General features: G+C 41.4%; 1 protein-coding gene across 2 annotated transcripts in view; it reads right to left on the reverse strand.

Moving 5' to 3' along the window:
- The window catches only part of MYH15 (myosin heavy chain 15), a 144,007-nt gene that overhangs the window by 89,499 nt on the left and 26,896 nt on the right, over positions 1–27,612 (reverse strand). For both annotated transcript variants that reach the window (XM_043449084.1, XM_043449083.1), the window contains exons 10-14: positions 22,677–22,780; positions 21,328–21,466; positions 10,583–10,701; positions 5,906–6,055; positions 5,150–5,320 (exon numbers count right to left, since the gene is read on the reverse strand). In XM_043449084.1, the coding sequence (XP_043305019.1) occupies positions 5,150–5,320; positions 5,906–6,055; positions 10,583–10,701; positions 21,328–21,466; positions 22,677–22,780 (683 nt within the window). The remainder of the gene's footprint in view (positions 1–5,149; positions 5,321–5,905; positions 6,056–10,582; positions 10,702–21,327; positions 21,467–22,676; positions 22,781–27,612) is intronic.

Consider the following 27,612-nt stretch of genomic DNA (forward strand, 5'->3'; position numbering starts at 1 on the left):
CGATTCTCTACCAACCCATCTACCCAAGAACCACAAACTCTCAGATTTGGGAGAGACCTTACAGTTCTGGCCCAACCCACCTAAAAGCTCATTGAATTCCTTTTACAGTTTCCCTCTAAAAAGTAGGCTAGCTTAGGCTTGAATATTTTCATGGAAAGAGAACATACCAACATCGAGTTAAGGCTCTGGCTGGATGATATACAAGAAGAAAATTTGTTTGTAGTTTAAAATCCTTTGTTTTAAATTATGCCACTGGAGCCACATGAATGGGTCTAATTTGGATGATTAGATACTTGAAGAACATGTTTTTGACCCACCTGAGTCTGTCGTTCTAATGTACAGACTGTGGTCTTCTACCTCTTTTGTCTAATCTCAGACTTAGAACCCGCATTTTACAGCAAATGCATTCAACGACATTCCATCAACAACTCTTGGACATCTGACACATATTGTACAACTCTTGTACTCCAGCACATCGTCTTCCCTCCCAAGTATCCAAGTGGGGAACGATGCAGTGAGCAAGTGTGCAAAGTCTTGCTCCTGGCAGCATTGACCTGGTGGGTTCTTGACAAAGTGATAAAAGTGGAGGGGAACAAGGAGGAAGGAAAATCTGATAACACTGAACAGTTGAGTCACCAAGTCTTGGAGGTGTGGACTCCATTTTGTATCTCATATTTTCCTGCCACAGAAATAGTCAACCTTTCATAAACACTAGAACGAAACATGTAAAAAAATGTAAGCATCTCCTGGGATGGTTCATGTTAACAAGAAGGACAGGCCAAAGCCTCACAGCAAGCAGCAGCCCATCTCCAGGAGAGCCACCTCCCATATATGAGGACTGCCATGTCCCTGGGACTCCAATGAAGCCATCTTCCGTTTGGGGATGAATGGATGCTTTATGCAAAGCAAGTAGATATCACAGCTCAAAATGTAACAATTAAACCACTGAGGAGGGAAAAGCTCTATTTCTTCAGGGTCTTCTCCATTTCTCCAATGCTTAGGAAGTATAAAACTTCTAATAAACATGAGGCCCTCTAGCAAATTAATCTCCAAATAGGTCAGGGAAAGAAGTAATTATGTTCTGCCTCATGGCATCAATTGTCCTCTATTGCACAGTAAATGGTCTGAGTCGGTTGCCCTGACTCTGAACATTAATGTTGTAACCTCTCCCTCTTCAAATATTATCAATTCAACCCTCCTCTCTTTTACATCTGTCACTTTCTTGCTATTTCCATTTCCACTATCCTGATTCAAGGCCTCTATTCCTCACTTGCTGTAACAGCTTTTTAATCACCCTAACTCTAGTCTTTCCTCCCATTCCTGACCCCATACACAAACCCACCAGAGTAAACCCAAGCATCTCTGACTACCCCATTACCCAGCGTGGAATCCTCTGTGGCTCACCATCACCTACAAATACGTTATAAATTCATTAAAATCCCCTCACAGCCTGACTCCCTTTTTGTAAATCCTTCCCTCTGAATATTTTAAACTCTCATCAGATTTTTAAATGCATCCATTACTTTCCTGTTCCTAAGCCTTTGCTCTTGCCCATACCTCCACATGCTCACTGTCTTCCTCTTTTCACCTGTTGAAATCATGTCCATTTCTTCAGACCCAGCTGAAATTTTACCCCTTTTCCACCAGGCCTTCCTATATTCCTGCAGGCAGAGGTGATCTCTGCTTTCCTGAGTTCTGTGAGCCTTTGTGGCTTTACCACATTTATCCTGACATATTTTTACATTTATTAGACTTACAAATCTCCTGTTTGACTGCATACGTCTTAAGGGCAAGTGCTATTTATAACAAATGCTTAAGTTTTACACAGCATTTAATTCAAAGTTTTATACACAGTAATGAAGTATTAGGCCTAAAATTAAGGTCCAACATTTTGTGTGTGGGCTTTGACATCTGGGGAACACCAGGAGAACCGAATCACAGGTTCCCCTCCACACATGCTCCTGTGGGTTATGTCCTCCAGGCTTGCAACACACTTTCTCATGGGGACAGGCACAGAGCCCGCTGATTCGTGAGTAAGGGACTTCAGGTCCCTACCAGCCCATGGAATTATTTAAACAAGGCCAGCACATCCTCCAGTGGGAATCACTGGTCACCTCACCCTATTACTACCACGAAGCCTGCCTTCCACAGCTCTCGATTATTCATTCTGCTCCTAAGTGCAAGTGCCGCGCAGCCCCTCACGGCACGCAGCATCCTCCTCCCCAGTCTGTGAGGACGTGTGACTAGCAAGCTGCTGCCCATCTCATCTGCCCACTGCCAGGTGTCTTGTGGTCAGCCATTCCCATAACCCTAGGAGAGGAATCCGGCCCTCACCACTGGGGTGGCAAGGACGTGATCCAAACAAGTAGCTGCTAAATACACTTACTTCTTAAAAGTTGAAAACTAATAAAAGTTTTGGTCTTCAGACATCTTGCTAATTATATCCTAAGTTCCTTGAGTGCCAGGATGATGCCTCTGGTTTGTATTTCTCCCAACACTTAGTAGAGTGGGTCCTGAGGTGACTAAAATCTAGGTCCTCAGCAAAGGAATTAACTGATAGGTGAACACTAAGACATACAGCTTTGGGCTTTGGGATGGGCTGCTTTACTGTGGGCAGTGGTTAGGCAGAAAGTAAATGTTGTGAGGGAAAAACACAATGCAACATGTTTAAAGAAAACAGTCATGTGCATTCAAGGGATAACTAACTAGATATTAACGTGATTAATTTTATAACAAAAATACCAGAATTAGCATATCTAAAGAACTCTACTGGGGAAGTGGCAACACTCATTGCCAAGATGCTACCAGAATTTAAAATTATTTTAGAACCTTCTATGGGATATCTGACACCTTTGACTATTGGCACATGGAAATGACCTGTAGTCTGACTGTGGATCATTGCATAGAAACAATCATGAGTTATTTAGCTAACTCAGGAAAATTATGTGAAAAATAGGTAATACAGTTAGGATTAAAAAACAGTTAAGATGATTGGTATTGAAGTCAATTTTCCCCTGATGACAGTAAAAATCTAACAATTTATCCTAGTCCCCATCTTGTGAGGGGCTTTTTCCAAAATGGCTGAATTATTGAAAGAAGGATGTAGCTTTTCAAGGTGACTCCACTGCAGGGGCAACAGTTTTTCAATGTATAATTTTAGATGTATTTGTTTAAAAAAATAAAAACAATCTCTTTACCAATACCTATGTAAAATCATAAATATGTAATCATATGTTAATATTTAATATGTAGATTACTGATGTTCAAGTTCTAAACAAACTAGAATAATTCAAGTAATGAGGTAAGTGTAAGTTAATCCTATAGTAGATCTGTTCACTGCATATTTATAAAAGGAGGTTACTGTATGCTTCAAGACCAAATTAACAAAGTTGGCATGAAAACGTGTTTTTTAGCTTGATATAAACTTTTTTATAAATATAAAAACTCAAAACTTATATGTATAAAAACTTTTTCCTTATAAACACACGGATGCATTCTATATTTTATATGTAGTGATGTATTTTAGTTCCTTTGAACTTTGAAAAGTTCCCATGATGCAGTCTGTTTCAAGGAGGGAGTTTGATCATTAATATTTACTAAAAATTTCCTTCATGTAGACTGAACAAACACAATGATCTTTTCAAAATATAGAATCATTTCAAGAAAGGTTTTAGTATTCCACATTTGCCTGACCTGAACCTTTGAAATAAATCACAGGAAACCAAACACTTATCTTTTCCTCTTATCATTTACTCATTTTTTCCCCTTGTTCTATCATATCAGCAGAAAGTACAACAGGAAATTATATCAATGTTGCTGGTGTCTTACTTAGAATAAGTTTGATTGTCATAAATAAGATAATAGGCTTCAGATCAACTACATTTACAGACGTATCAGGAGTTGAATAATGTCTGCATCCCACCTTTCTGCCTGAACACAATGTTTTGTCATATTTAGAGTAAGTAGATTTTACAGGTGACAACTGTCCAAAGTTAAAGCTGTCCCTTGAAGGAGCTCCAGTTCTGTTTCGTTTCCAATTAGAAAATGATAACTCTAATGATGCCATCAAACATTTCCCAGACCATGGGCGGTTCATTATTATCATTATTTTTAATAAACTCACGAGTTGGTTCATTATCATCATTTTTTGAATCAGCCTGTCCCCTCCCCAGGAAGTTCACTGGTTATAAAATGAATAAAATCAATGTGATGTCCATGCCTGTTAAGAATAATGGCTATTTTCAAAGGTTTAGTTTCATCTAAAGATCTAACATGTAAAATGGATGGGACGGTGATTGATAAAATCTGGGCCCCCCAAAAGACAGTGAGAGGTTCGTCATCCTCACCCCTTTCTGAACAGGGTTGCTGAGACGCAAACATGAGACCAAAGCATAGTTGTCCAGACCAGTGTGCAGAATTCACTGTAATCCACAACTACTGCAAAACACAAGGCCACATAGCTGCTCACACCCCATCATGCCTGCTCCCTCGGACACAGCCCCAGAAAAACCATGCTGAATTCCCCCGGCAAGTCTGGTTAATCTCTTCTAGGGCACATGGAAAGATTTCAGAGTATGGGAACATCACTGAATGTGGAAACCATACACTGAAGCTAATTTACTAATAAGCCATGAAGTATTGTCATAAATTACTTAAACTAACTGGTACTTGTCCAATTAAATGAACAAACTACATCCTGCAAGGTAGTGGCCTTGAGGATTTATGGCGGTTGTTTGTTTGCATGCTAATTTGCCAAATTTCGTTAAGCTGTTCTGGGTCTACTCATTCACCTTATGTTAATCAGCCAGGCCCTACAGTGTTCATATTTCCAGCTCTGTGCTTTTCCAGTCAAGAGTGTGACCGTTTTTAATCTCAACAAGCTTCCTCGCGCGTTAGCGGCAGAGGCCATGCATGAGCAGTAAATGTGTAGCGACGGTGTGAGCTGGAAATGATGGAGTCGGTAACTGATGTGGGCGTTTAGTTAGGACGCCGCAGCGCTGCACAGAAAATCCCTTAGAAGAATGCGTGCAGAGCTCTCCTGCCCCCTTTCCCATCCCCTTGATAGAGCCAGGGTCCTGCCACGGGTCAACCCAGCAAGCAGGGCCAATTCTCCTTAAACAAAAATGGACGAGGGAGAAACACGCCTCACCTTCTCAACAAGATCCACGCAGGCTTGCAAGTCCAGGCCACAGTCGATGGGCACCCAGTCAATGCCTTCTCGCCTGTATTCCTCTTGCTCCAAAACCAACGTATGCTGATTGAAGAACTGTTGTAACTTTTCATTGGTAAAATTAATGCAAAGTTGTTCAAGACTGTTATACTTCAAGGTTGTGATTAGAAATAAAATTGAGAAAATTAGTAATTATTGGAGGTGATGGATATGTTAATTAACTCAATCGTAGTGATTATTTCACAATATATATGTGCACTCAACAAGTTGTTCTACTTAAATATATATTTTTAATTGTCAAATATACTTCAATAAAAAAATAAAATAAAATAGAGGTTCACTTGGGAAATGTAAAGAGAAAACCATAACCACTATTGTATGTTGGCAAATAAACCCAATAAGTAAAAATTGCTCAATTATATTCTTAACCTCCTTCATATATATCTGCAAATTAAGATGATAGGAAATTAACATATAATGATACTACAATTCAAAATCATAAAAGATGTCTTAATTTACCTTTATTTAAGGCTGAATTAATTTCTTAGCACTGCTAATTATAATGATTTTTATTATTTGTTAATATTAATAATAGCTTTTTCCAACCACAGTAGCTGTTTAGGTTTGCCCAGAATGATTCTCACCATGCACTTACTACATCTTCTGACATTCAATTCACACAGTCTAATCCTCTTGTAAATATACATCAACTTCACTCTTACCAGATATACTTACATCAAGCATCTCAAAACCAGTGATGTCAAGAATGCCAATGAAGAACTGTCTTGACAGCTTGGCATCCAGGACCCTGTTGATGCGTGCCACCAGCCACTTAAACATTCGCTCATAGATTGACTTAGACAAGGCGCCAACGGCATAGGTCACCTGCAAATCACATCGGAAAGATTCCTTCGCCTGACAACAGTGTTCGTTTTGACCCTGGGCATTCTCTATCAGTAACCACCTTCTAGGAAAGCCAGCATATATTTATCTGCTTTCTGTGGTTATAACTTTATGCTGAAGATAAGGGGGAAGGAAGAAAGACGCAAAGGCAGGAATAAAGCGAGAAGCGAGGGAGCGCGGAGGAGAGGGGAGGAGAGTTACGGGAAAGGAGGCAAGCTGCCCGGTGCCTCCCCACCCAATGCTCCCGCAAGAGATTCATGTTCCTACCGCTAAAGGACCAAACCTCCCGGGGTAGGGGGGGCAACATGTTCTAAAACCTTGCTGTTCAGAGTGTGGTCCTAAGACCTGCAGCTTCGGCATCTCCTGAGAGCTTGTTAAAGATGCCAACGCCCAGCATCTCATCCCAGACCTCTGAATCAGAATTTGCACTCTGGCATAATCCCCTCTGACTCCCACGCATCATAAAGTTTCAAAAATGCTGGTAGAGTAGGTTAGGAATATGGAATCTCTAGCCCTTTCCTGCTGCTGCTAATAAATTGCACAACCTTTGGCAAGTGACCCAATCTGTCTAGGCTGCAGGGTCTTCCCCTGAGTTATTGCTCTTGAAGATTCTTTCCAGCCTCAGCTTCCACCTATTTTATTAGTTTCCAGGGCTGCCCTCAACTCTGCATAGGGAAAATGGCAATTTAGTGCATCATTCTGACTCAGATTCTCCTACTATAAAACTCAGGCTACATTTCCCCTCCCTGGAGGTGTGGGGCAAAGGCGCTCCCCTAACCTGGGGACAGCTCCAACCTCTGCGTGCGATGCTGCGGCTTTGCGGATGTAGCGCCTGCTGCCGTGATGCGCAGGCGCCGCTATCGCGGCAGCTTTCTGACAGACTCCAAGGAGGAGTGAATTTCAGCTGGACAGTCTCCAAGCCTGGCAGGGGAATGCGCTCCAACGACTTAACATTTAAAATAGGCCTATCACATCCATCCTTCGGCTGCCCAGGACGCTGCGCGTAGCAGGAGCCAGTTGGTGTCTGGCGGTGATTTAGTTATGAGTCACCCACTCCCTGATCAGTTATCTTGAGTCATTTCCACAGTAATCCATAAGCCGGATGGCATCACAGTTTTTTATTATTGGCGTCAAGAGCACACACGCACAAATAAAGCTCCGAGAATGATTTTTATCCTCCAGAGCATCGAGGAAATCACTCTCTGTCTACAGCAGTCACTTTGAAAGTTTGAAAAGAACATGACTAACTTGCTCACCCGCTTTTAATTCCCTAAATACCTGAGAAGTGGGAGTGAGAGAGAAACTGGCCACAGGTGGGGAGTAGTGAAAAATGGGAAGACAGCCTGAAATTGTAGCAGAAGAAGTGGATGGGATGATGTCTGATGAATGAATTAATAAACCTGGTAATCCAATATGCTGCTCACCAGCGTATCATCATTTTCAATCACTTTCTGTCCAATGAAGACGGAACGAGGCAGGCAAATCTACACTTCCACTTTTCAGAGGTTAAACAGACTCATGACTGAGCTCTCTTTAAAATAACCTCAAAGACTTTGATTACTTGGGAGTCAACATTACAGGACAGAAAAACAAAACCGAAAAGAAGGGCAGTCAAATAGCTTTTGTTTAACCACCCGGATCCCCGCCCCCCTCATCTGTGAAATAACAATGTGAAAACGTGCTTGTCTCATGGTTGTTGGAAGAGGTTTCATGAGACAGAAGATACAAATATACAGAGCGCAGTACTTGGCACTTAGAGTCCATCCAGTAAACGCTGGTTCCCCCTTTCCTATCCCTTCTCCACTTCTATCACTTCCTCATCCTTGATCCAGTATTTACTGTCCATGTTGCTTTCCGCAGTTAATCTTTCTAAGTTCACTGGCTCTAATAAAATGGAAGCATAAATAAGGTCAACTTTGCAGACTGGCTGTTTGATTGAATGAACTATGCATACGAAGCACACGGCCCAGCACCCGCAGCGGGCATTCGGTAGCTGCTGATTACTATTATTGTTTGGTCATCATTAATCTTTCTAAAGTAAAATAACTTATTTCTAATAAGCAGAGTTAGAACTCTCCTAGAATCTTAAAATACTAGACCTGAAGAGCCTTGGTTCCTGATAATCATGTATAGTAGCTCCCAATTCAAGACGGTACATCCCCCACCCCAGGGAAGGGGGCATTTTGGAACAGGATGGGCATTTTCCCATCATCAGTGACTGAGAGTGTTGCTGGCACTTAGCACCTGGGAGCAGGCATGCAAAATTTCCTTCAATGTGTGGGACACGCTCATGCATGAAGAATTATCTCCTTTAGATGCCAATCGTTGCTCCACTAAGACCCACAGAAAAACTTAACCTCTTCATGGGGTGCTCAGGGAGATGGAGTATTCGACCAAAGTCCCAGAGTTAGATAGCATAAGAGCTAGAACTAAGTTTTGCATAAAGTGTTAACACTGCAAGAATTTTCGCCATCTTTTGCAATTGTCATCAGCAGAGCACATACATCTCTATTCTTAGCAGTGACAATTGCCTCTATGAAGTCAGTAAAATTCCTAAGAAAAGAAAACCCTTAGAGTGTGCCTTCTTACTCCGTCTGCAGGAGACGGAGGAAAAGAGAGTGCTCCAGCAAGAAGGTGGGGAGGGGAGGGGGCACGGGGGTGAGGGCTTTCTTTCTTTTAATGCTGAATAATAATATATTAGCTTGCTTCACTGATTCCATTATAGTAGAGGCTGGTGTGGTAACTCAGTCCCCGAGAACACAATATTAGAGAGACGAAGGTTTGATTTCAGTCCTCCTATGGGCTCATTAGTTTTACACTGAGCGAGTCCTTGTTCTATAATCATAGCATGTCATGCATGCATGTGGTGGTGAATGTCTTAAAAGGCAAGAAGCTGCCAGACATCTCCAGCCTCGCTACGAAGAAATAGCTCAGCTACTTGTCCCACTGAGCACGGCTGAACATCAGCCAGGATTTCATTTACTTTAACATTTATGGAGCACCTACTGCTTGCAGGGCACTGTGCTTGATGCTGGGGTACTAAGAGGAATCAGACACAGTCCATGGCCTCGAGAGCTCAGATCAGCCGGGAGGACAAAAACGCAGGCAAATTGCTCCCGTAGCATTGACATCATGGTAGAGATAAGCTTATTTAGTTATAGAGTAAGCTGAACTAGGAAATTGATTTCGATTAGTTGTTGAAATATTTTAATGACAGTCCCACCAAATGCCTTTCTATCAACATATAAAAGAAAGAGAGTTTATTGTTGTCAAAACAATGTCTTCTGTCACAAAGTGGCACATTTGTCTATCTCATTTTCAGATTTAGGATGTATACAGAGTAAGACAGTCTAAATGTCACCTGAATACTAGCTGGGTGTCCTTTGGAACGTTACTTATGTTCCCTAGCCCTCAGTTTCCTCAACTGGAAAAAACATAAGTATCCTTGCCTTACCTACCTCTGAGTTTTGTTGCAGGAATGGAAGGAGATAATATGAATGCGTTTTACACATCGTATGTGATCAAACCACTTTCTCTTTCCAGAAAGACTACACTTCTCAGCCCCACAGCAGCTAAGGAGAGAGTTTGACTAGTTCTCACCACTCGAATCTTACTAAAAGTGGTATCGCTTCTGGCCCCAGGCAGTTAAAGTGTGTGTGTACTTTCTTCACAAATCACTGTTTCCCCGTGTAGCAGCGCTGGAGGCCGTGCGTTCCAGATGGCCTGAGGACAAAATTGAAGAAGGCGGTCTAATCTGTCCTGGGCTTGGTAGGAGTGAGAAATAATGCCTGTTTTATCCTCTCTAGGATTTTACTGCGTATGTTACTGCAGCAGGGCTTGTCTCATACCTGCACGTCCCAGACGTCAATTATTGTTTTGAAAGACACTCTCATCTTTAAATGGTCTCACCAGTTGGCTGTCCTGTGACTATTGACTGCACAGCCTCAGCATCAACACTTCTCAGAAGAGCACTCATATCCTCTCATTAAGACATTCTCCTGGATACCGAACAAAACCTACGTGACCTTCCATCTCTCACTTTGGTTCTCATTTCTCCCCCTCTTTGAACGCTAACTTCGGCATATGTGCTGAAATCCTTTCTTAATGAATGCATCTGATAGCCTAAAAAGTCAGTATTCCAAATAGGTGATAGATTTCAATTCACCAATTTTACTCATGTCAGAAACTGTACCTTTAAGAGCCTCTTAGCTATACCACAAAGATATTTATTATAAAAAGTAAAGGACTTCCCTGAATCTGAAGAGACTTGTTGCTTAAGGGGAAACTGTCAAAATGGTATCTTTCAGACTAGAAAGACTCTTAACACAAGAGCATTTACTGTGGTGTGCATCACAGATGAAAACAGTTAGAATACTCATCATAGTAATTCTTTTTCACTTTTTTATAGAAGCCCTTGTTACAGACATCAGAAGTTGAAAAATACACAAATAAAACCTGTGTACAATTAGTACAAGAGGATAGAATCATAATGCTCCGGAAGTAACTTACCTGCTCTACATTTTGACTTCTAGTTACATATTCATTACCAACTTTGATTCTAGGATGGATCAAGCCCTTCACCAGCTCAGAGGAGTTAATGCCCATGAGGAAAGCAGCCTTGCCAGCATCTGGTCAGAAGAAAGGAAGGACAAGAAGAGAAGGAGGGAGGGAGAGAGGGAGAAAGAAAGTAGAAAGAGGAAAGAGAGGGGAGAGAAGAAGGAAAACATTGTTAAAGTTCAATCTCCGCTAGAGCCCAATAGACAACCCAGAAAGATGGTGTGGTTAGAATGATGTAGCAAGGTAAATTGTAGTTCTGAAACAAATTCATGGACCCTAAGTGATCCTAAAAGACTCTATTTTTTTGTAAATGCAAATCAAAATCACAGTGAAATGCCACTACACACTCATTAGAATGGCTAGAATCAAAAAGACAATGAGTGCTGGTGAAGAAGTGAGGTTGAAAACTTCATACACTGCTAGAACGTACAACGGTACAGCCACTGTAGGAAACTGTTTGGCAGCCAGAAGTTAAACATAGTTACTGCAGGATCCAACAATTCCACCCCGAGGTATACATCCAAGAGAAATAAAAACATATGTTCACACAAAATAGTTGTACACAAATGTTCCTAGCAGCATTACTCACAATGGTCAAGAAAAGGAAAAAACACAAATGTTCATCAACTGATAAATGGATAAACAAAATGCAGGATATTAATTCCACAGAACATTTTTTTAACTACAAGAAGGAATGAAGTATTGATGTATGCTACAACATGATTGAGGGTTGAAAACATCATAGTAAGTGAAGAAGCCTGACACAAAGGTCATATATTATATGGTTTTATTTATATGAACTGTCCGGAATAGGTAAATCTAGAGAGACAGAAAGTAGATTTGTAGTTGCCAGGGCTAGGGGAAAAAGGAATGGGGAGTAACTACTTTTGTCAACAAGATCTCTTTTCGGGATTAAAGACATGTTAGTCAAACAACCTTCTGAATATGCTCAAACTCACTGAACTGTGCATTTTTAAAGAATAATTTTATAATATGAGAATTATAGCCCAATTAAAAATATATATATTTCTTGATATTGGTCCTCTTCTGAAAAGGATTGTTCATTTGAAGAGGATGAAAATGACATTTTCATTATTTGCCTATTTCCCCCTTCTACATATATATATTTGCAGCTCCTTTCAATGGGACCAGAACTTGGACCAGCTAATTGGGTAATTCAAGACCTATCAACGGAAGCCAGGACACTCGCCCAGTGTCTCTCAAACACCTCTCCTCTTCAGCGAGTTTCTGCCCCACAGCGCCCTCTGCTGCCTAACAAGAAGACTTACAACCCACACCATTGTTAGAATGGTATTTTCATTTTCTAAGGAAAGAAATGAAGAATGAGTGTTATCAGAAGGAAAAGTAAATAAGCATGTATCACATCAGGTGTTAAAAAATGACAATAACAGGAAAGAATGCCACAGGCGAAAAGCTATAAACACAGTTTAAGCTGCATATTTTTTTCAGTTATCAAACAAAAGGAATATTTTGCTCAGTTGAAACCTCTCTGCTGTCTCCCATGTTATATGAATCCTGAGATATATATCTGATGTAGTCACTCCACATAGTTAATGTCTTAGAATAGAAGGAAATGCAGTCTTTTCTTATTTCATTAAGAAGTACAAAATTTCCTGAGCAATGACCATAAATAGAGAATAAATCAAAAACAAAACGCAATTAAATAGCTATATGTCATCTGTATTAACAATATCCATTTCCTTTTTGTGGGGCCTTTAAAGTTTTCACAAAGACTAGAAAAGCTTGAAATGTTTGATTTACTTGTTAACTAAAGGAAATAGCAACCCACTCCAGTATTCTTGCCTAGAGAATCCCATGGACAGAGGAGCCTGGTCGGCTACCGTCCATAGGGTCACAAAGAGTCAGACACAACTGAAGTGACTTAGCATGCAAGGTCAATATATACTACACACTGTAGAAATGTATCTACAAGTTCTATCTGCTTCTTATCAGTGATAATGGCCTAGGAACTCCATTGCTATGAAATCTTTCAAAATGCAAAGACGTTTGGGAAAATAAGTGGAAAAAACAAAAGTAGAGCAGACATGCCGGTTCTATACTGAGTTGTTCTTGTTAAGAGCACCATGTTTGGAGACAAAGGTCTGATTATTTCAAGTTGAAAAGCCAAGGGGTCAGAATCATAGACGTTTTGAGCCAAAGGAGAATTTGAAGAGCATCTAACCCAAAATGAAAATATTTCAAAGGAAGGGAGAAATGTAACGTGCCTGATGAATCTGAGTGGAGCTGAACAGTAACCAGTGACGTGAAAAACGAACAAATTCACAATACCTGCCCAGGAAAAATAGACAGGACTTCAGTTCTCTATGCTTTGGAGGCATTCAGATGGACAATGCAGGTAATAATAGTCTCAATTTCACACAATCTTTTTCCACTGTTAATGACAGTTCTTTGAGTCTATGTTCATCCATGAACAAAGGAAACCCAAATTCTCTGTAGTATCCCACCTTAAGATCTAACAGAAATAGCCTTCAACATTACAGAATTATTTCTCTCCCACTCCAGAGACATTCAAGGATCTGCAGACAGAGGGGTAGTGTGCCTTGGATTTATCCCAAAGGCGTACATTAAACATCACATGTTATTCATCTTTTTTTTTTTAACAGAAATAACAGTTGTCATGTTCCCCTTCTCAAAATTACTTCCTTTGCATTAAAAGTTTATAGTGTCACAACCTAGATGAAAATAGTTTAAACTGTTGAAAAACAGTTCTCCTAACATTAAGGAGATGCCGTCATGAAGACAGCACCACCTGTAAACGGATTTTCATTGTGTGACTTGATGTGCTCCCAGAAGAGGCTTTATAAAAATCCCCCCAAAACAAACATCATTTTCTAGGACCTGGTGAATCAAACCATGAATTTTAACCAGGTCGTACCATCTACCCTGGGAGAGGTTTAGCTAGCAGGGGTTCTCAAACACTGGTGTGGGTCAGGATGGCCTGGAGAGTTCATAAAAGAACAGAGCACTTGCTCACTGGAGGAGGTTAGGGTTTACTTTTGGCATTTCACCAGGTGATTCTGATACGCATGAGGGTATGAGGGGTGGAGAACAGTCCTCAACCCTGGCTGCACACTGGGGTCACCTGGCAAGTTGTAACCACAAGCCCCGATGCCTGCATCTGCCCTCGGAGGTTGATTTCCTTTGGTCTGGGTAAGGCCTGGGCTTCAGGAATAGAAAAGCTCCCCCAGTGATTCTAATGTGCGGCCAAGTCTGAGAACTGCTCTCTTGAGAATGGTGTCCAGATCTGGGAAGTATAATTAGAAGATGGAGAGAACAATTCTGATGGCACCTGAAAACAGATAAGGAAGCAGAGAAAAACAGAGGGACAGTTCCATCCCAGTGCAGTCTGATGTGTAAACAACAAGATACAAACAGAAACGAAATCCAGTTTTGTCAAATCACAATCTGGCTAACGTGAAAAAAAGATTTTGAAAATGACCTTCAATTCATATAAGGTTTCTGAGCTGTTCACACTTTTTAAATTTATTGAACAATTTCTGAGCACTTGCTATGTGCAAGGCCTGGTACCAGATGCTATGGTAAGAGGATAGATAAACAAGACAAAAATCCTTGACATCAAGGAGTTTATAATCCATGACAGTAAATAAAACAGGCAAAAATAGCAAGTCAGTAAAACAACTGTCTATAAGAGACAAACTATGAGTATCATCAAAGTTTGAAAGAGAGAGAAAGATCTCTTTTGGACTGCATGAGCAGGGAAGATTTCAAGAAAGAAGCAACATTTGGTCAGAGCCCTGAAGGATGAGGAGGGTTTTGATGGGCAAATATGGGAGAACAAGCATTTCTGAGACAGAGAAGAACATGACTTCAAGGCCCAGAGGCGGACAGTGCAGTGATGGTCAAAGAGGGCAGATTGGATCGAGAAGCTTGAAAGTGAGATAAACAGAAGAGCAGGTGACTTGTGGCCACAGGAGACACCTGATACCTTTGGAAGGTATTATTTAAATGATGGGGCTATATTAAAGGGGCTTTTAGCAGAGAAATGGCAAATTAATCAGCATAACAAATTAATGGCAAATTAATCAGAAAGATTAGTTTTGTGGAAGTGTGCAAAGCAGACCAGAGGGTGACAATTACAGAAAGTGAACCTACTGTGGGATGGTGGAGTGCAAGGTGCTGAGAAGTCTAAGCTAGTAACAAGAAAGAGCAAAAGGCTGAGAAACATGAGGAAGACGTTTCTAGCCTGAGAAGCAGAGAGAAGGGCAGTACTGTGAATATGAAGAGAAGAATCAACAGCGAGACATCACTTGAAGAAGATGATACACTGCGTTTTTGAATGCAGAGTTTAGGGTAGCAGGAGAACGTGCAGTAGAAAGTTAGAAATGTGGGACTTGAACTCAAGAAAGAGGTAAAGCTAAGACTGTCCCCTTTGGTTTGGGGCCCTTCCTCTTTTCACACTCTTTTCCATCTGTCCAGCTCCTTCAACTACTTCCTAAATGATTAACTGGAAGAAAATTACCAAGGCTTAATATATTAAGAGCCCTTAGAAACCAATAAGAAAAAAAAAATCTGTGCCTCAATTTTAAAAATGGGTTAATGATGGAAACAAAAATTTAAAAAAGAAACAATATAAATAGGTGATAGCCTACACAAGTGTTAGCTTTATTAATACATATAAATAAAATAAAACCTGGCTAATTGACAAGAGGAAATCAACTGCTAATATTGATGAGTATAGTGACAAAGTCAGTTAGGAAAAAAAAAAACACAAAGGATATGTCCTATGACATTAACTGACTGTCCCTGAGTAGGTAGGATTCATTTAACAAAGACTTAATTACTACTATGGTAAGAGCTACTATAATACAGAGCCAGCCATTGTATTAATGCCTGGAAATAGAGCTGTGCACACCAGATTAGGCCCCTGCTCTTGTGGAGCTCCCATCTGATGGGGACTGGGGAGTAAGACAGCCAGTAAAAAGCAGCTATTATGAATGACACAAAGATTCAGAGTAAGGAGGTAGAGAACGGTAAGAGAGGTGGGGGTCGTCACGGAAGAGTTTTCCGATGAGGTGACAGCCGAGATGTCACCCTGCCAAAGTGAGGGAGCGGGCTGTGAGGAGACCTAGGGAGAGGCCCAGAGAGCAGGAGGGGTTGGTGAGAAAGCCCTGCAATAGGATTGCTCGAACACTCCCGGAGGAGCCGAGAGATCGGTGGAGTGAGTGAGAGGAGTGAGACACTGGGGGAAGGGCAGGTGAGGGCTCTGCCCCTGATCCACTGAGGTGGGTGGGTCCACGCCAAGCGGTCCTGTGACACCAGACGGATGGCCTAGCGCTCAGCACAATTCTGACACCAGCCGCCGGCGACCGCGTCAGATTCCACAGGCTGAGTTCAGTCCTATTGACACAAGACTGCTCCCTCCACTTCTAATGCCAAATGAAGCTCCAGGTTGTTGCTGAGGCTACTGACCGGCCAGCTACAGTTGGGAGGTTCCAAGGACGCCCTACTTGGGTTCAGTTAATTTGCTAGATTTAATTTTCAAGGGATTATATCTGATAGACACAGTACCTGAAAAACTATGGACAGAGGTTCATGACATTGTACAGGAGACAGGGATCAAGACCATCCCCAAGAAAAATAAATGCAAAAAGACAAAATGATTGTGTGAGGAGGCCTTACAAATAGATGTGAAAAGAAGACAACTGAAAAGCAAAGGAGAAAAGGAAAGATATACCCATCTGAATGCAGAGTTCCAAAGAATAGCAAGGAGAGATAAGAAAGCCTTCCTCAGTGCAAAGAAATAGAGGAAAACAATAGAATGGGAAAGACTAGAGATCTCTTCAAGAAAATTAGAGATAGCAGGGGAACATTTCATGCAAAGATGGGCACAATAAGGGACAGAAATAGTATGGACCTAATAGAAGCAGACGATATTAGGAAGAGGTGGCAAGAATACACAGAAGAACTATACAAAAAAGATCTTCATGACCCAGATAACCACGATGGTGTGATCACTCACCTAGAGCCAGACATCCTGGAATGTGAAGTTAAGTGGGCCTTAGGAAACATCACTACAAACAAAGCTAGTGGAGATGATGGAAATCCAGTTGAGCTATTTCAAATTCTAAAAGATGATGCTGTGAAAGTGCTGCACTCAATACGCCAGCAAATTTGGAAAATTCAGCAATGGTCACAGGACTGGAAAAGGTCAGTTTTCATTCCAATTCCCAAAAAAGGCAATCCCAAAGAATGCTCAAATACCATGCAATTGCACTCATCTCACACACTAGTAAAGTAATGCTCAAAATTCTCCAAGCCAGGCTTCAATAATACATGAACTGTGAACTTCCAGATGTTCAAGCTGGATTTAGAAAAGGCAGAGGAATCAGAGATCAAATTGCCAACATCTGCTGGATCATCAAAAAAGCAAGAGAGCTCCAGAAAAACATCTATTTCTGCTTTATTGACTATGACAAAGCCTTTGACTGTGTGGATCACAACAAACTAGAAAATTCTTAAAGATATGGAAATACCAGACCACTTGACCTGCTTCTTGAGAAACCTGTATGCAGGTCAAGAAGACACAGTTAGAACTGGACATGGAACAAAAGACTGGTTCCAAATGGGGAAAGGAGTACGTCAAGGCTGTATATTGTCACCCTGCTTATTTAACTTATATGCAGAGTACATCATGAGAAACGCTGGGCTGGAGGAAGCACAAGCTGGAATCAAGATTGCTGGGAGAAATATCAATAACCTCAGATATGCAGATGACACCACCATTATAGCAGAAAGCAGAAGAACTAAAGAGCCTCTTGATAAAAGTGAAAGAGGAGAGTGAAAAGTTGGCTTAAAAGTCAACATTCAGAAAATTAAGATCATGGTATCTGGTTCCATCACTTCATGGCAAATAGATGGGGAAACAGTGGAAACAGTGACAGACTTTATTTTTGGGGGCTCCAAAATCACTGTAGATGGTGACTGCAGCCATGAAATTAAAAGACGTTTCCTCCTTGGAAGAAAAGCTATGACCAACCTAGACAGCATATTAAAGAGCAGAGACATTACTTTGCCAACAAAGGTCCATCTAGTCAAGGCTATGGTTTTTCCAGTAGTCATGTATGGACGTGAGAGTTAGACTGTAAAGAAAGCTGAGCACAGAAGAATTGATGCTTTTGAACTGTGGTGTTGGAGGAGACTCTTGAGAGTCCCTTGGACTGCAAGGAGATCCAACCAGTCAATTCAAAAGGAAATCAGTCCTGGATATTCATTGGAAGGACTGGTGCTGAAGCTGAAACTCCAATACTTTGTCCACCTGATGTGAAGAACTGACTCATTTGAAAAGAGAACTGACTCATTTCCTGATGCTGGGAAAGACGGAAGGCAGGAGGAGAAGGGGACGTGAGATGGTTGGATGGCATCACCACTTCAATGAACATGAGTTTGAGTAAACTCTGGAAGCTGGTGATGGACAGGGAGGCTGGCATGCTGCAGTCCATGGGGTCGCAAAGAGTCAGACATGACTGAACTGAATTTTCAAAGGCTCACAGAACTCAGAAAGACACTTTATGTACTAAATCAATGATTTAGTATAAAAGAATATAATCCAAGAATAGCCAAATAGGAGAGATGCCTAGAGAAAGTTATGGGGAAAGGGTGCAGAACCTCCACACTCTCTCCAAGCATGCCGATCTCCCCAAATTTCCACAAGCTCAGCAACCCAAAAGCTCTCTGAACACTGTCCTTTTACGATTTCATGGAGGCTTCATTACACAGGCATTGACCACTGGTGATTGAACTTCGTCTCTAGTCCGTCTCCTCTGTCCTGACAGAGATGGGGCTGAAAGTTCCAACTCTCTAATCACATGGTTAGTTCTTGTGGTCACCAGACCCCATCTACAGGCACAGTCCAAAAGTCACCTTGTTAACATAAAATGCACCCTTGTCGATCTCATAACTCAGAAAATTCCAAAGTAAGAGCTCTGTGCCATAAACTAGGAAAAAGATCAAAGAAAAATTTCATAGTATCAGTCACAATAGGGAGATGGGATTAGAGAGAGATTTGGAGAGATATCAGAAAAGACAAGGAGGCTATACTGAAGACTGGGAGCCACTTGTGAGAGGAGGGGATAAGGGATGGCTTGTACCATGGAAGGACCACTGCTGGCTGCTCCGTGCACAGTGATGGGATGAGGGTGGAGGCAGGGAGATCAGGGAGGAGGCTACTGGGTTTTCTGGTGGGAAATGGAGGCGTAGGCTAGGGGCTGGCAGTGACCATGATAGTTGTGGATGGTTTTACGTATGTTTAAAGGTAGAGACAATAAAAAAGAGAGGAGTTCAGGATGACTCTAAGCTACCCATGATTTGAGTCAGGGCAACTGGGGGAGTCCAGGTGACGTTTAGTAAGAAGACTGAGAAATGAAGAGTTGGTAGCAGGGGCAGGAAGAGGTGGAGAATTCAGTTCTATCCAAGTCGAGTTTGAGATCATCAGCTAAAAAATGAGCAGAGAAAAGGGTCGAGACCAGCGTCTCTGGAGCAGTTAGAAGGAAGGAAGATGAGGAGACACCAGTAAGGAGGCTTAGAAGGAACCACCATGGAGACTGGATGAGACGACTTGCTTCATCTGCTTATCTGTATCTTATGCTTGATAACTGTATCCTGCTTTTGTATTAAAGACAATTTTTAAAACTTTGTTTGAAAGCATGGAAAAAGCAAAAAAAAAAACAACAACGATGACAAAAATAACAAAAAAAGCCAACAAGAGTCCATGAAAGTATATATTAATATGTTGGAACAATGCATATATTGTGCTAACAATCGGCACAACTGAATAACTGAAGAACAGCAACAGAAAACATCTCTCACTGCATCCTCGTCCAAGCTCCCGCATCCTTGTCTCTAAGCCGGCTTTTTGGCCACCCTAGCAACGAAAACCTTCAATTCCTATTACTCTTTATTCTCTTATTCTGCTTTTTCATTCTGATTTCATGCGTGTATTTGTCCATTTATGTATATATTGTCTACCTCCCACACTAAACAGTCAGGACAGAGATGATATCTTGTTCACAGGTATATCTCTAGCACTGGCCTCAAAAACTATCTGTGAAACAACAGAAAAACAAATAACCCAATCCAAAAACAGGCAAAGGAATTGAATAGGTATTTCTCCAAAGAAGATATACAAATGTCTAGTTAATCCCTGAAAGGTACTCAACATCACTAATCATTAGGGAAATGCAAATAAAAGCACAACTGAGATAGCACCGTGTCCCCACACAGATGGCTCTTATCAAAAAGACAGAGAACAAACAAGTGGTGTTGAGGATGTGGAAAAATTGGAACCCTTGTGCATCGCTGTTGGGAGTGTGAAATGGTGCTGCTGCCATAGAAAAACAGTGTGGAGGTTCCTCAAAAGACTAAACATAGAATTATCATTTAATCCAGCAATTCTACTTCTGGGCATAGACACAAAAGAACAGAATACACAGGCTCAAACAGATATGTGAACACTAATGTTAACAGCAGCATTGCTCTGTAGTGAAAAGTAGAAGCAACTCACGTGTCTGCAAATGAACAGGAAACAAAAAGTAGCATATACATGTGATGGAATATTATTTGGCCTTTAAAAAGGGATGAAATTCTGACACTTACTGCAACATGTCCTGAAGACATTATGCTAAGTGAAACAGACCAGACACAAAAGGACAAACATTGTATGATTCCATTTATGTGTGCATAGAATTATGCATATTTATTTATTATGCATAATATTAAATGTTATGCATAATATTTATGTGCACATAATATTATGTATGCATGATAGTCAAATTCATAGAGGCAGAAAGCAAAATAATGCTTCCTAGGGGCCAGGGGAAGGGAGTAATAGGGAGTTACTGCTTTATACCAAGTTTCAGTTTGGGGTGACAAAAGAGTTCTGGAGATTAGTAGCAATGATGGCTGCACAACAGTGTAAAGGACTTAATGCCACTGATGTGAACACTTAAAAACGGGTAAGATTTTATGTTGTGTATATTTTACTACCATTGAAAATACAAAATTTTAAAAAATATTTGTTGAAAGATTTGAGTGAATGTTCTGTTCTCTTTTTGTTTCAGATGCCAGGAATTTTATTAAATGAAGTCATTATCACTATGATTCCTTCTTTTCATAATTGTGATTTTCTATTTTAATGATCATTCTAGACAGATCATTCATTATAGACCTCTTTGGTAAGCAGGCGTGACTATAAATTTTTATAATGTGAATAAAAAGCAGAGTTTTGTTTTCAACTCAGTGAACATTCCAGCTTTGGAATCCTAAAAATCTTTCTTTGTACCTTCATTATGTCGCTTCATACATCTCATAGTGATTTGCCCCTTTTTCTGTTTTTCTCTAGAGTCTATGCTGAAGGCACACTGTACCTTAGTCAAGCCTATTATCACCCAAGTTTAGCAAATTGACTGGCATCATCAATAATTAATTAAGGAATGTGTCTTATTCTGAGATACAAGGATTCTACAAAGAAATGGTGATTGAAAGATAAAATATTTAGGGGGCATCAGTTGAAGGAAATAACTGATTAATTTCAACATTTCCTAAAAACCAAGAGGTGAGTTAACTGCAAGAAAAGGGAGTAGGCCTAGGGTCCGGGATTTGAAGAGCCTATATGCCCTGTTTTCAAAAGTAATCCTTACTTTCTGTGCCATCTGCTTCCACTTGCTCTTCTCTGGGTTTCTGCTTAAATTTCATGTTTCCAAAGTGCAGGATGGCTCCAGTGAGTTTATAAGATCCATACTTCTCATCAGGAAGAAAGCCCAAGATGTCCATGGCTTGCTGTAAAAAGAGAAGCGGATGGCTGCAGTGAGCACCTCACCTCCGCTGTGTCACACCTCCCTCCACCTGCGGGCCTCGGGCTGCCTGCCGGAGGGAAGGAGACGGACCGCCCAGCCCTGAGCGGGACAGTTCTGTTCACGCCGATGCAAACTGGTTTCAAAGCGCCCTGTTGGCGCTTTGTCACCTGCAGATTGCTCATCCCTTTAAGAGAGAATTAGGAAGGCATGTGACTTGACTTGTTTAACTCAGTAGTTTTAGAACTCTCCTGAGATGCCTTCTCCTCTCCTGCTCCTCTCTCCTCCCTTCAATAATCTATCATTAACTGGCTACATGAGCTCAATTATTTTGCCTTTCATGGTTATGGGATAAAGTAGCACCATATCTGATGGGTTGCTTATTTCTGGGATCCCATATGTTCTCCCAGATTTATTCCAGATTCATTTTAAAGACTGGCAAAAGGAAGTATTTAAGAAAAGAAGAGCTATCTCACCAAAGAACAGCACCCTAAGAAGCCACTGCACATGGTAAGAAGTGTGTTCTCACACACTCCAGGAGGGTGGAAATTGGTAATCCTTCTAGTAGTTAATTTAGAATATGTATCGGGAGACTTAAAAATTTCATAATCCTACCTCTTAGAAATCTAGCATAAGATGAATCTGATATACAGGAATGTGATCACCTACAAAGATATTCACCATAGTAGAGGAAAAAAACCCTCAACCTTGAGTCTAACAATAGGAGAATGGTTAAATAAACTATAGAACAAATGTCTGATAAAATATTAAGTATCCATTAAATGTTTATGAAGAGTTTGTAATAACACTGAAAATGCTAAACATTAATCAAAAAGCAAATGATATATCAAATAGTATATGTAGAATGATTATGATCCTTGATTTAAAAAAACACCCAAACAACTACATAACAGCAATCCCAAAGAGAAAAAAAATAAAAGACTGAAAAGAGTGGCTATCATTGCATTGAAGCATCTTCCTACTTTTCTATACGTATCAAAGTTACTATACTGACAAAATAAATACGTATAAAACTCTGGACAGAAGCAGTCCTATAGGGGCTCCTTCCACTCTCCGCCCCTAGGGGAAGGAAGGTCACTTCTCCAGGGCCCTTCAGAAGAGAGGAGATCTAAGATGCTTTCTTCCATGTCTCACTGTCATTACCAGACTTTGCTCTGATAAATAATAAGCCTTACATCCGTGGCCAGCAGTTCTTCGGCATCATCTGAGCTCTCCACAGCAACTGCTCCATGAGAGCAAAAGTGAAAGTCAGAGGGATTTTCAGACACCAGGCACACATCTGCAGTGGGAAAACCATCAGTTAAACAGCTTACAGAAATCCACAAGCCTTCAGAAAATAATTGACAAATATTCACAGTTTACTCTTACGGCTTACAGCATACTTGTAAACAAGCCAAAATAAAATCCATATTCTATACCTAAACCTCTGCAATCAATTTCTGCCCTCTATTAACTTGTCAGTCATGTGCTAATGCCTCCCAAGAGAAGACCAGACAGGCCAAATCGGAAAGCAGATTCAATTGCAGCCACTTGAATTGGTGTGAAAAAAAAAACAAACAGATAATGCGTGTTGGCAAAACTTTGAAAACAGGAATTTGGCCTAGATATGTGGTTGAGGGCCAGAGAACAACAACAACAAAAAATGGTTTGTAAAATTATAACAGGCCTGAGCTTCAAAAGCTAGGCAGCAGGCAGAAACTGGGGTCAAAACCCAGGGAACATTAGAGTACAACCCTGTCACACCATGTCCTCCCTATTAGGAGGCTGAGTCCGTCTTTCAAGGGATCCATAAATCGGCTAGTGTGTTCACTGCTGCACCTCTGATATGTCTAAGACTCCTGACATGATTCACCTAGTCAGGAAACATAATGCAGGCTGAAGCCAAGGCAGGCCATCAGCAGCGTGTCTGCAGTCAACTTGGCCAAATCACATTAACCTCTTAAAGCCTGACCCTCGCTCTCAGTGAAGTTTTATACAGCCCATCTGAGTTTTCTGTTTAGCACTCGGTGAAGTGAAGTTCTATTATCCTGAACTCAGAAACAAAGAAATTGGACTCTGTGAATGTTCCAAATGCTCTATTTGGAAACAATCCAAATGTCCATCATTAATTATTCTTCAGCAAACAAAAGGATACACTATGAACATGTGCTACAGCATGGAAGCATTTCAAAATAATTTGCTGAGTGAAATAAGCCAGACAAAAGAGTATCCACTGCAGGATTCCATCTTATAAAATTCTAGAAACAGTAACTAATTTGTCATGACAAAGCACATTAGTGGTTGCCTAGGGACTGGGTTGGGAGAGGAGGGCTTGAAGGAGTGAGAAGGGGCAGGAGGGAAGGATTTCAAGAGATCGGAAAACTTTTGAATGGATATATGCATTATCTCAATTGTGATGATGGTTTCACCTCATAGACACACATGTCAATGCTTTCACTTTTGTCAATAATACTTCAATAAAGCTACTTGATCAAAGTAACTGGGCCAACCCAAAAGAAATCAGGCAAAATCCAAGTATAATACATATTTTAAATAGAAATATAATTCATAATAATTTTTAAAAATATTTATTTCAATGGAGATTTAAATGTCCCTTAAAGGTTAATACTTCTCAGGAATCTCCTTATATTATTCCTCATGCCTCACTTTATATCAATATTTATTAGAGATGCAATAATATGCCAGGAATTATTGTAAGTTTTATGGATACATCAGTGAAAAAAAAATCTCATTCCTGCCCTCATAAAGCTTATATTCCAACAGAAGACAGAATTAAAAATAAATGAGTAAAAATATGACATGTAAAACAGTAGTAAGTGCTAAGGAGAAAAATAAAAGGGAAAAGGAATAAAAAATCTTGGATATGCAGAGTTTCCATTTTTAACCCAGTGATCAGAGAAGGCCTCCATAAGGTGACATTTGCATAAAGAGAGTTACAGGAGAGAGTCATAAGTAAGTACGGGAAGAAATTTCTAGAAAGAAAAAAAGCAAATGAAAAGGCCTTGAGGTGGGGTTCTTGCCTGGCATTTTGAGTGACTAAGGTTGATAAAAGAAAGAGTAGGCCATGAGGTCCAAGAAGCATCCAGAGGCCAGATTACAGTGCCTCACAGGCCACAGTGAGGATTTGGGCATTTCTGCTGTATGTGAGATAGGAGCCACAAGAGGTTTTCGAGCAGAAGAGTGACATCATCTGATTTTGTTTTTTTAATTTACTGTGGCTGTGGTTAAAGACAGAGGAAGAGGGTGGAATCAGGGGTAACAAGAAAGAGTTAATTCAGGAGGGAGAAAATGGTACTTGGCTTTGGGGTAAGAGCAGACGTCATAAGAAGCAGCCAGAGATTGGATTTTGAATGGAGTAGAGTCAACAGGATTGCTGATGAAACAAATGAGAACAAAGCGGGAGAAAATTCTGATCAAGAATAACTCCAAGGGTTTGTGCCCAGGCAAGCAGAAGGATGGAGATGCCTTCAGATGAGCTACTAAACACTGTGGGGGAACAGGTCTGGTGGGGTGGGGTTTAGGAATTAGGTTGTAGGCATGTAAGTTTGAGACGCCTATCAAACATCCAAGTGGAGACATAAAAAAGTCTGTTATCTGTGAGTCTGGAATACTAAAGAAAAGTCTAGACTTAGGATCAAACTTTGCAAGCCATCAGATAGAAAGGATCTTTAAAGTCGGTCTAGATGATCTATCACCACAAGACAGAGCCAAGGACTGAGCCCCAGGGCCCTCTAAACTCGTGTGCTGGATGAAAGAGAGAAACCTGCTGAACAGTGCCCAGAGGTTTAGGAGAGAAATAGAAGAGGGCAGTACATTGGAGGCCAAGGGGGAAGATTTTCAGGAAGAGGGAGTCATCAAGGGTATCAAATACTGTCCTGACTGTATGCTATCAAGACTCTCTCTGTATTTTATGCAAGATTCCTTCATGACTTTACTGATGACCCTCAAACCTATATTTTCTGAGCTCCAGACCTAGGTCTCCAACTTCCTGTTAGACATTTCAAGGTGAATGGCCACAGGTAGCTCAAACCCAGCATTACCACAGCTGACTCAATGATGTTTACTGTGTCTGCCCTAAAGCTATTCTTCTGTGGTTCCTGGTTCCTTATGCAAGTGAATGTCACCAACACACCCAGGCCAAACACGTGGGTGCCACAATGCCTTGTCCCTTCAGCCAGCTCAAGTGCAGACATCATCTCCATGTCTTTCAAATCAAAGCATTTATTTAACCTATTTTCTCTACTGTAGGCATATGCTATGGGAGGAGGGAAGGATACAAAACTGAAATAGCCCTTTCCCTCAAGGAGGCTAGAGGAATCATATACCTAAACTGTACAGAAAATGCTGTATTTTTGGGTGGAGGCATGTTTTAGTTGGCAGACATTAAAAACAAAATCTACTTTCCAAAATTGCTTTGCCAAGATTACCTTTCAGATCATTCTAGATCCACCTTTTACAGAATTTTTATTTTACTGTTTATTATATCATTTTTTTATCATTTCATCCTAGTCATGATGATCAAATGTGCTATATCTGACATTGTTTTCTCCATGTTAAATATAAGGAAAATAAAAGGCTAGAAAGGCATACTAATTGCCCAGGGTCAAATCAATGATAAACTGAATTTAGAACACAGTCCTTAGTGCTTCTGCTGGACTATGCCACCCACTGCTCCAACCTGTGTGAGCGGCTATGACAGGACTGCATTTCCTCCTTTGTTGTAGGCAGAAGGAGGGTCTTTCTTCTGAGCGAGCTCAACACTGGACAAGCACAGAGGGAGCCGCCGCAGAGGGCAAGAGCGCTGTGTGCCTGAGGACTGGAGGACCTCCGGAGGTGGAGGAAAGTCAGCCAGAATGTGGGGCCCAAGTGCTGTTTGTGAGTTCTCCCTCAACCTCCCTCTTCCGGAAGCATCATTTCTAGAAGTCATTTAGCACGCCCAATGGGCTTTTCCTCTATCTCCTTAACAACCAGAAATACGGCTGCCGCGCTGGCGTAACCGTTCCCTGGGGCAGCTGCCCTCGGCAGGAGGTGGCCGCTCTAGAGAAGCAAGAGTGTTTGAGGAACCCTAAAAGGCCTTTAGCTCAAACATCCTCCCCACTGGGCCTTATCAAAACTTCTTTTCAAGCAGCAATAAATTTTAATTGGGTGGAGGATTGAGGTTTTCTCAGAAGAGTATTATGTAAACAGGGATTCCTTTATTTAATTTCATTTCTACCACGAGAAATGGCCTTGAGAGAATGAAAAAAAAGTATATGCATTTCATGAGACACTCTTGAGTCAGAGATACTGTCTAGGCCAGAAAGGTCCCATAGAGAAGATTGGTGACCAGGCTGTGGGCATGTGGAGGACAGAGGTGGGAGGGCGGTGAGGTGGGGAGCAGAGAGAGAATGGAAGAGAGGATGCTAACTGTAAACGTTAATTGCTTTACAATTTCAAAAAGTATAGGTGTCAACAGTTCATTTCTAGAGCCCACTGGCCAGTTGGAGATGCCTAGAACCCATTCGGAGTGAGTGTTTTATCATGCAAGGCATTGTTTCACATGTCGTCCTAACGTTACACTTTACTTTCAGAATGGCTGAATGTTCTCCAAGGCTGTGTTTACTATGAAAAGCAGTGAAACTGACAGCGGGCCAAAAGAAGTTTATCACCTTAGGAGCAGAGTTCCCTGGCTGCTGCCTCTGTGACGTCGCCCATCATCACCGGATCCTCAGTGCCTATGCCCAGCTGAGGTGACGTCACCCATCCTCACCAGATCCCCAGTGCCTATGCCCAGCTGAGGTGACGTCACCCATCCTCACCAGATCCCCAGTGCCTATGCCCAGCTGAGGTGACGTCACCCATCCTCACCGGATCCTCAGTGCCTACGCACAGCTGAGGTGACGTCACCCATCCTCACCGGATCCCCAGTGCCTACGCACAGCTGAGGTGACGTCACCCATCCTCACCGGATCCCCAGTGCCTACGCACCAGCTGAGGTGACGTCACCCATCCTCACCGGATCCCCAGTGCCTACGCACAGCTGAGGTGACGTCACCCCTCCTCACCGGATCCCCAGTGCCTACGCACAGCTGAGGTGACGTCACCCATCCTCACCGGATCCTCAGTGCCTAC

Source organism: Cervus canadensis, chromosome 27, assembly GCF_019320065.1.
Source record: "Cervus canadensis isolate Bull #8, Minnesota chromosome 27, ASM1932006v1, whole genome shotgun sequence".
Lineage (NCBI taxonomy): Eukaryota > Metazoa > Chordata > Mammalia > Artiodactyla > Cervidae > Cervus > Cervus canadensis.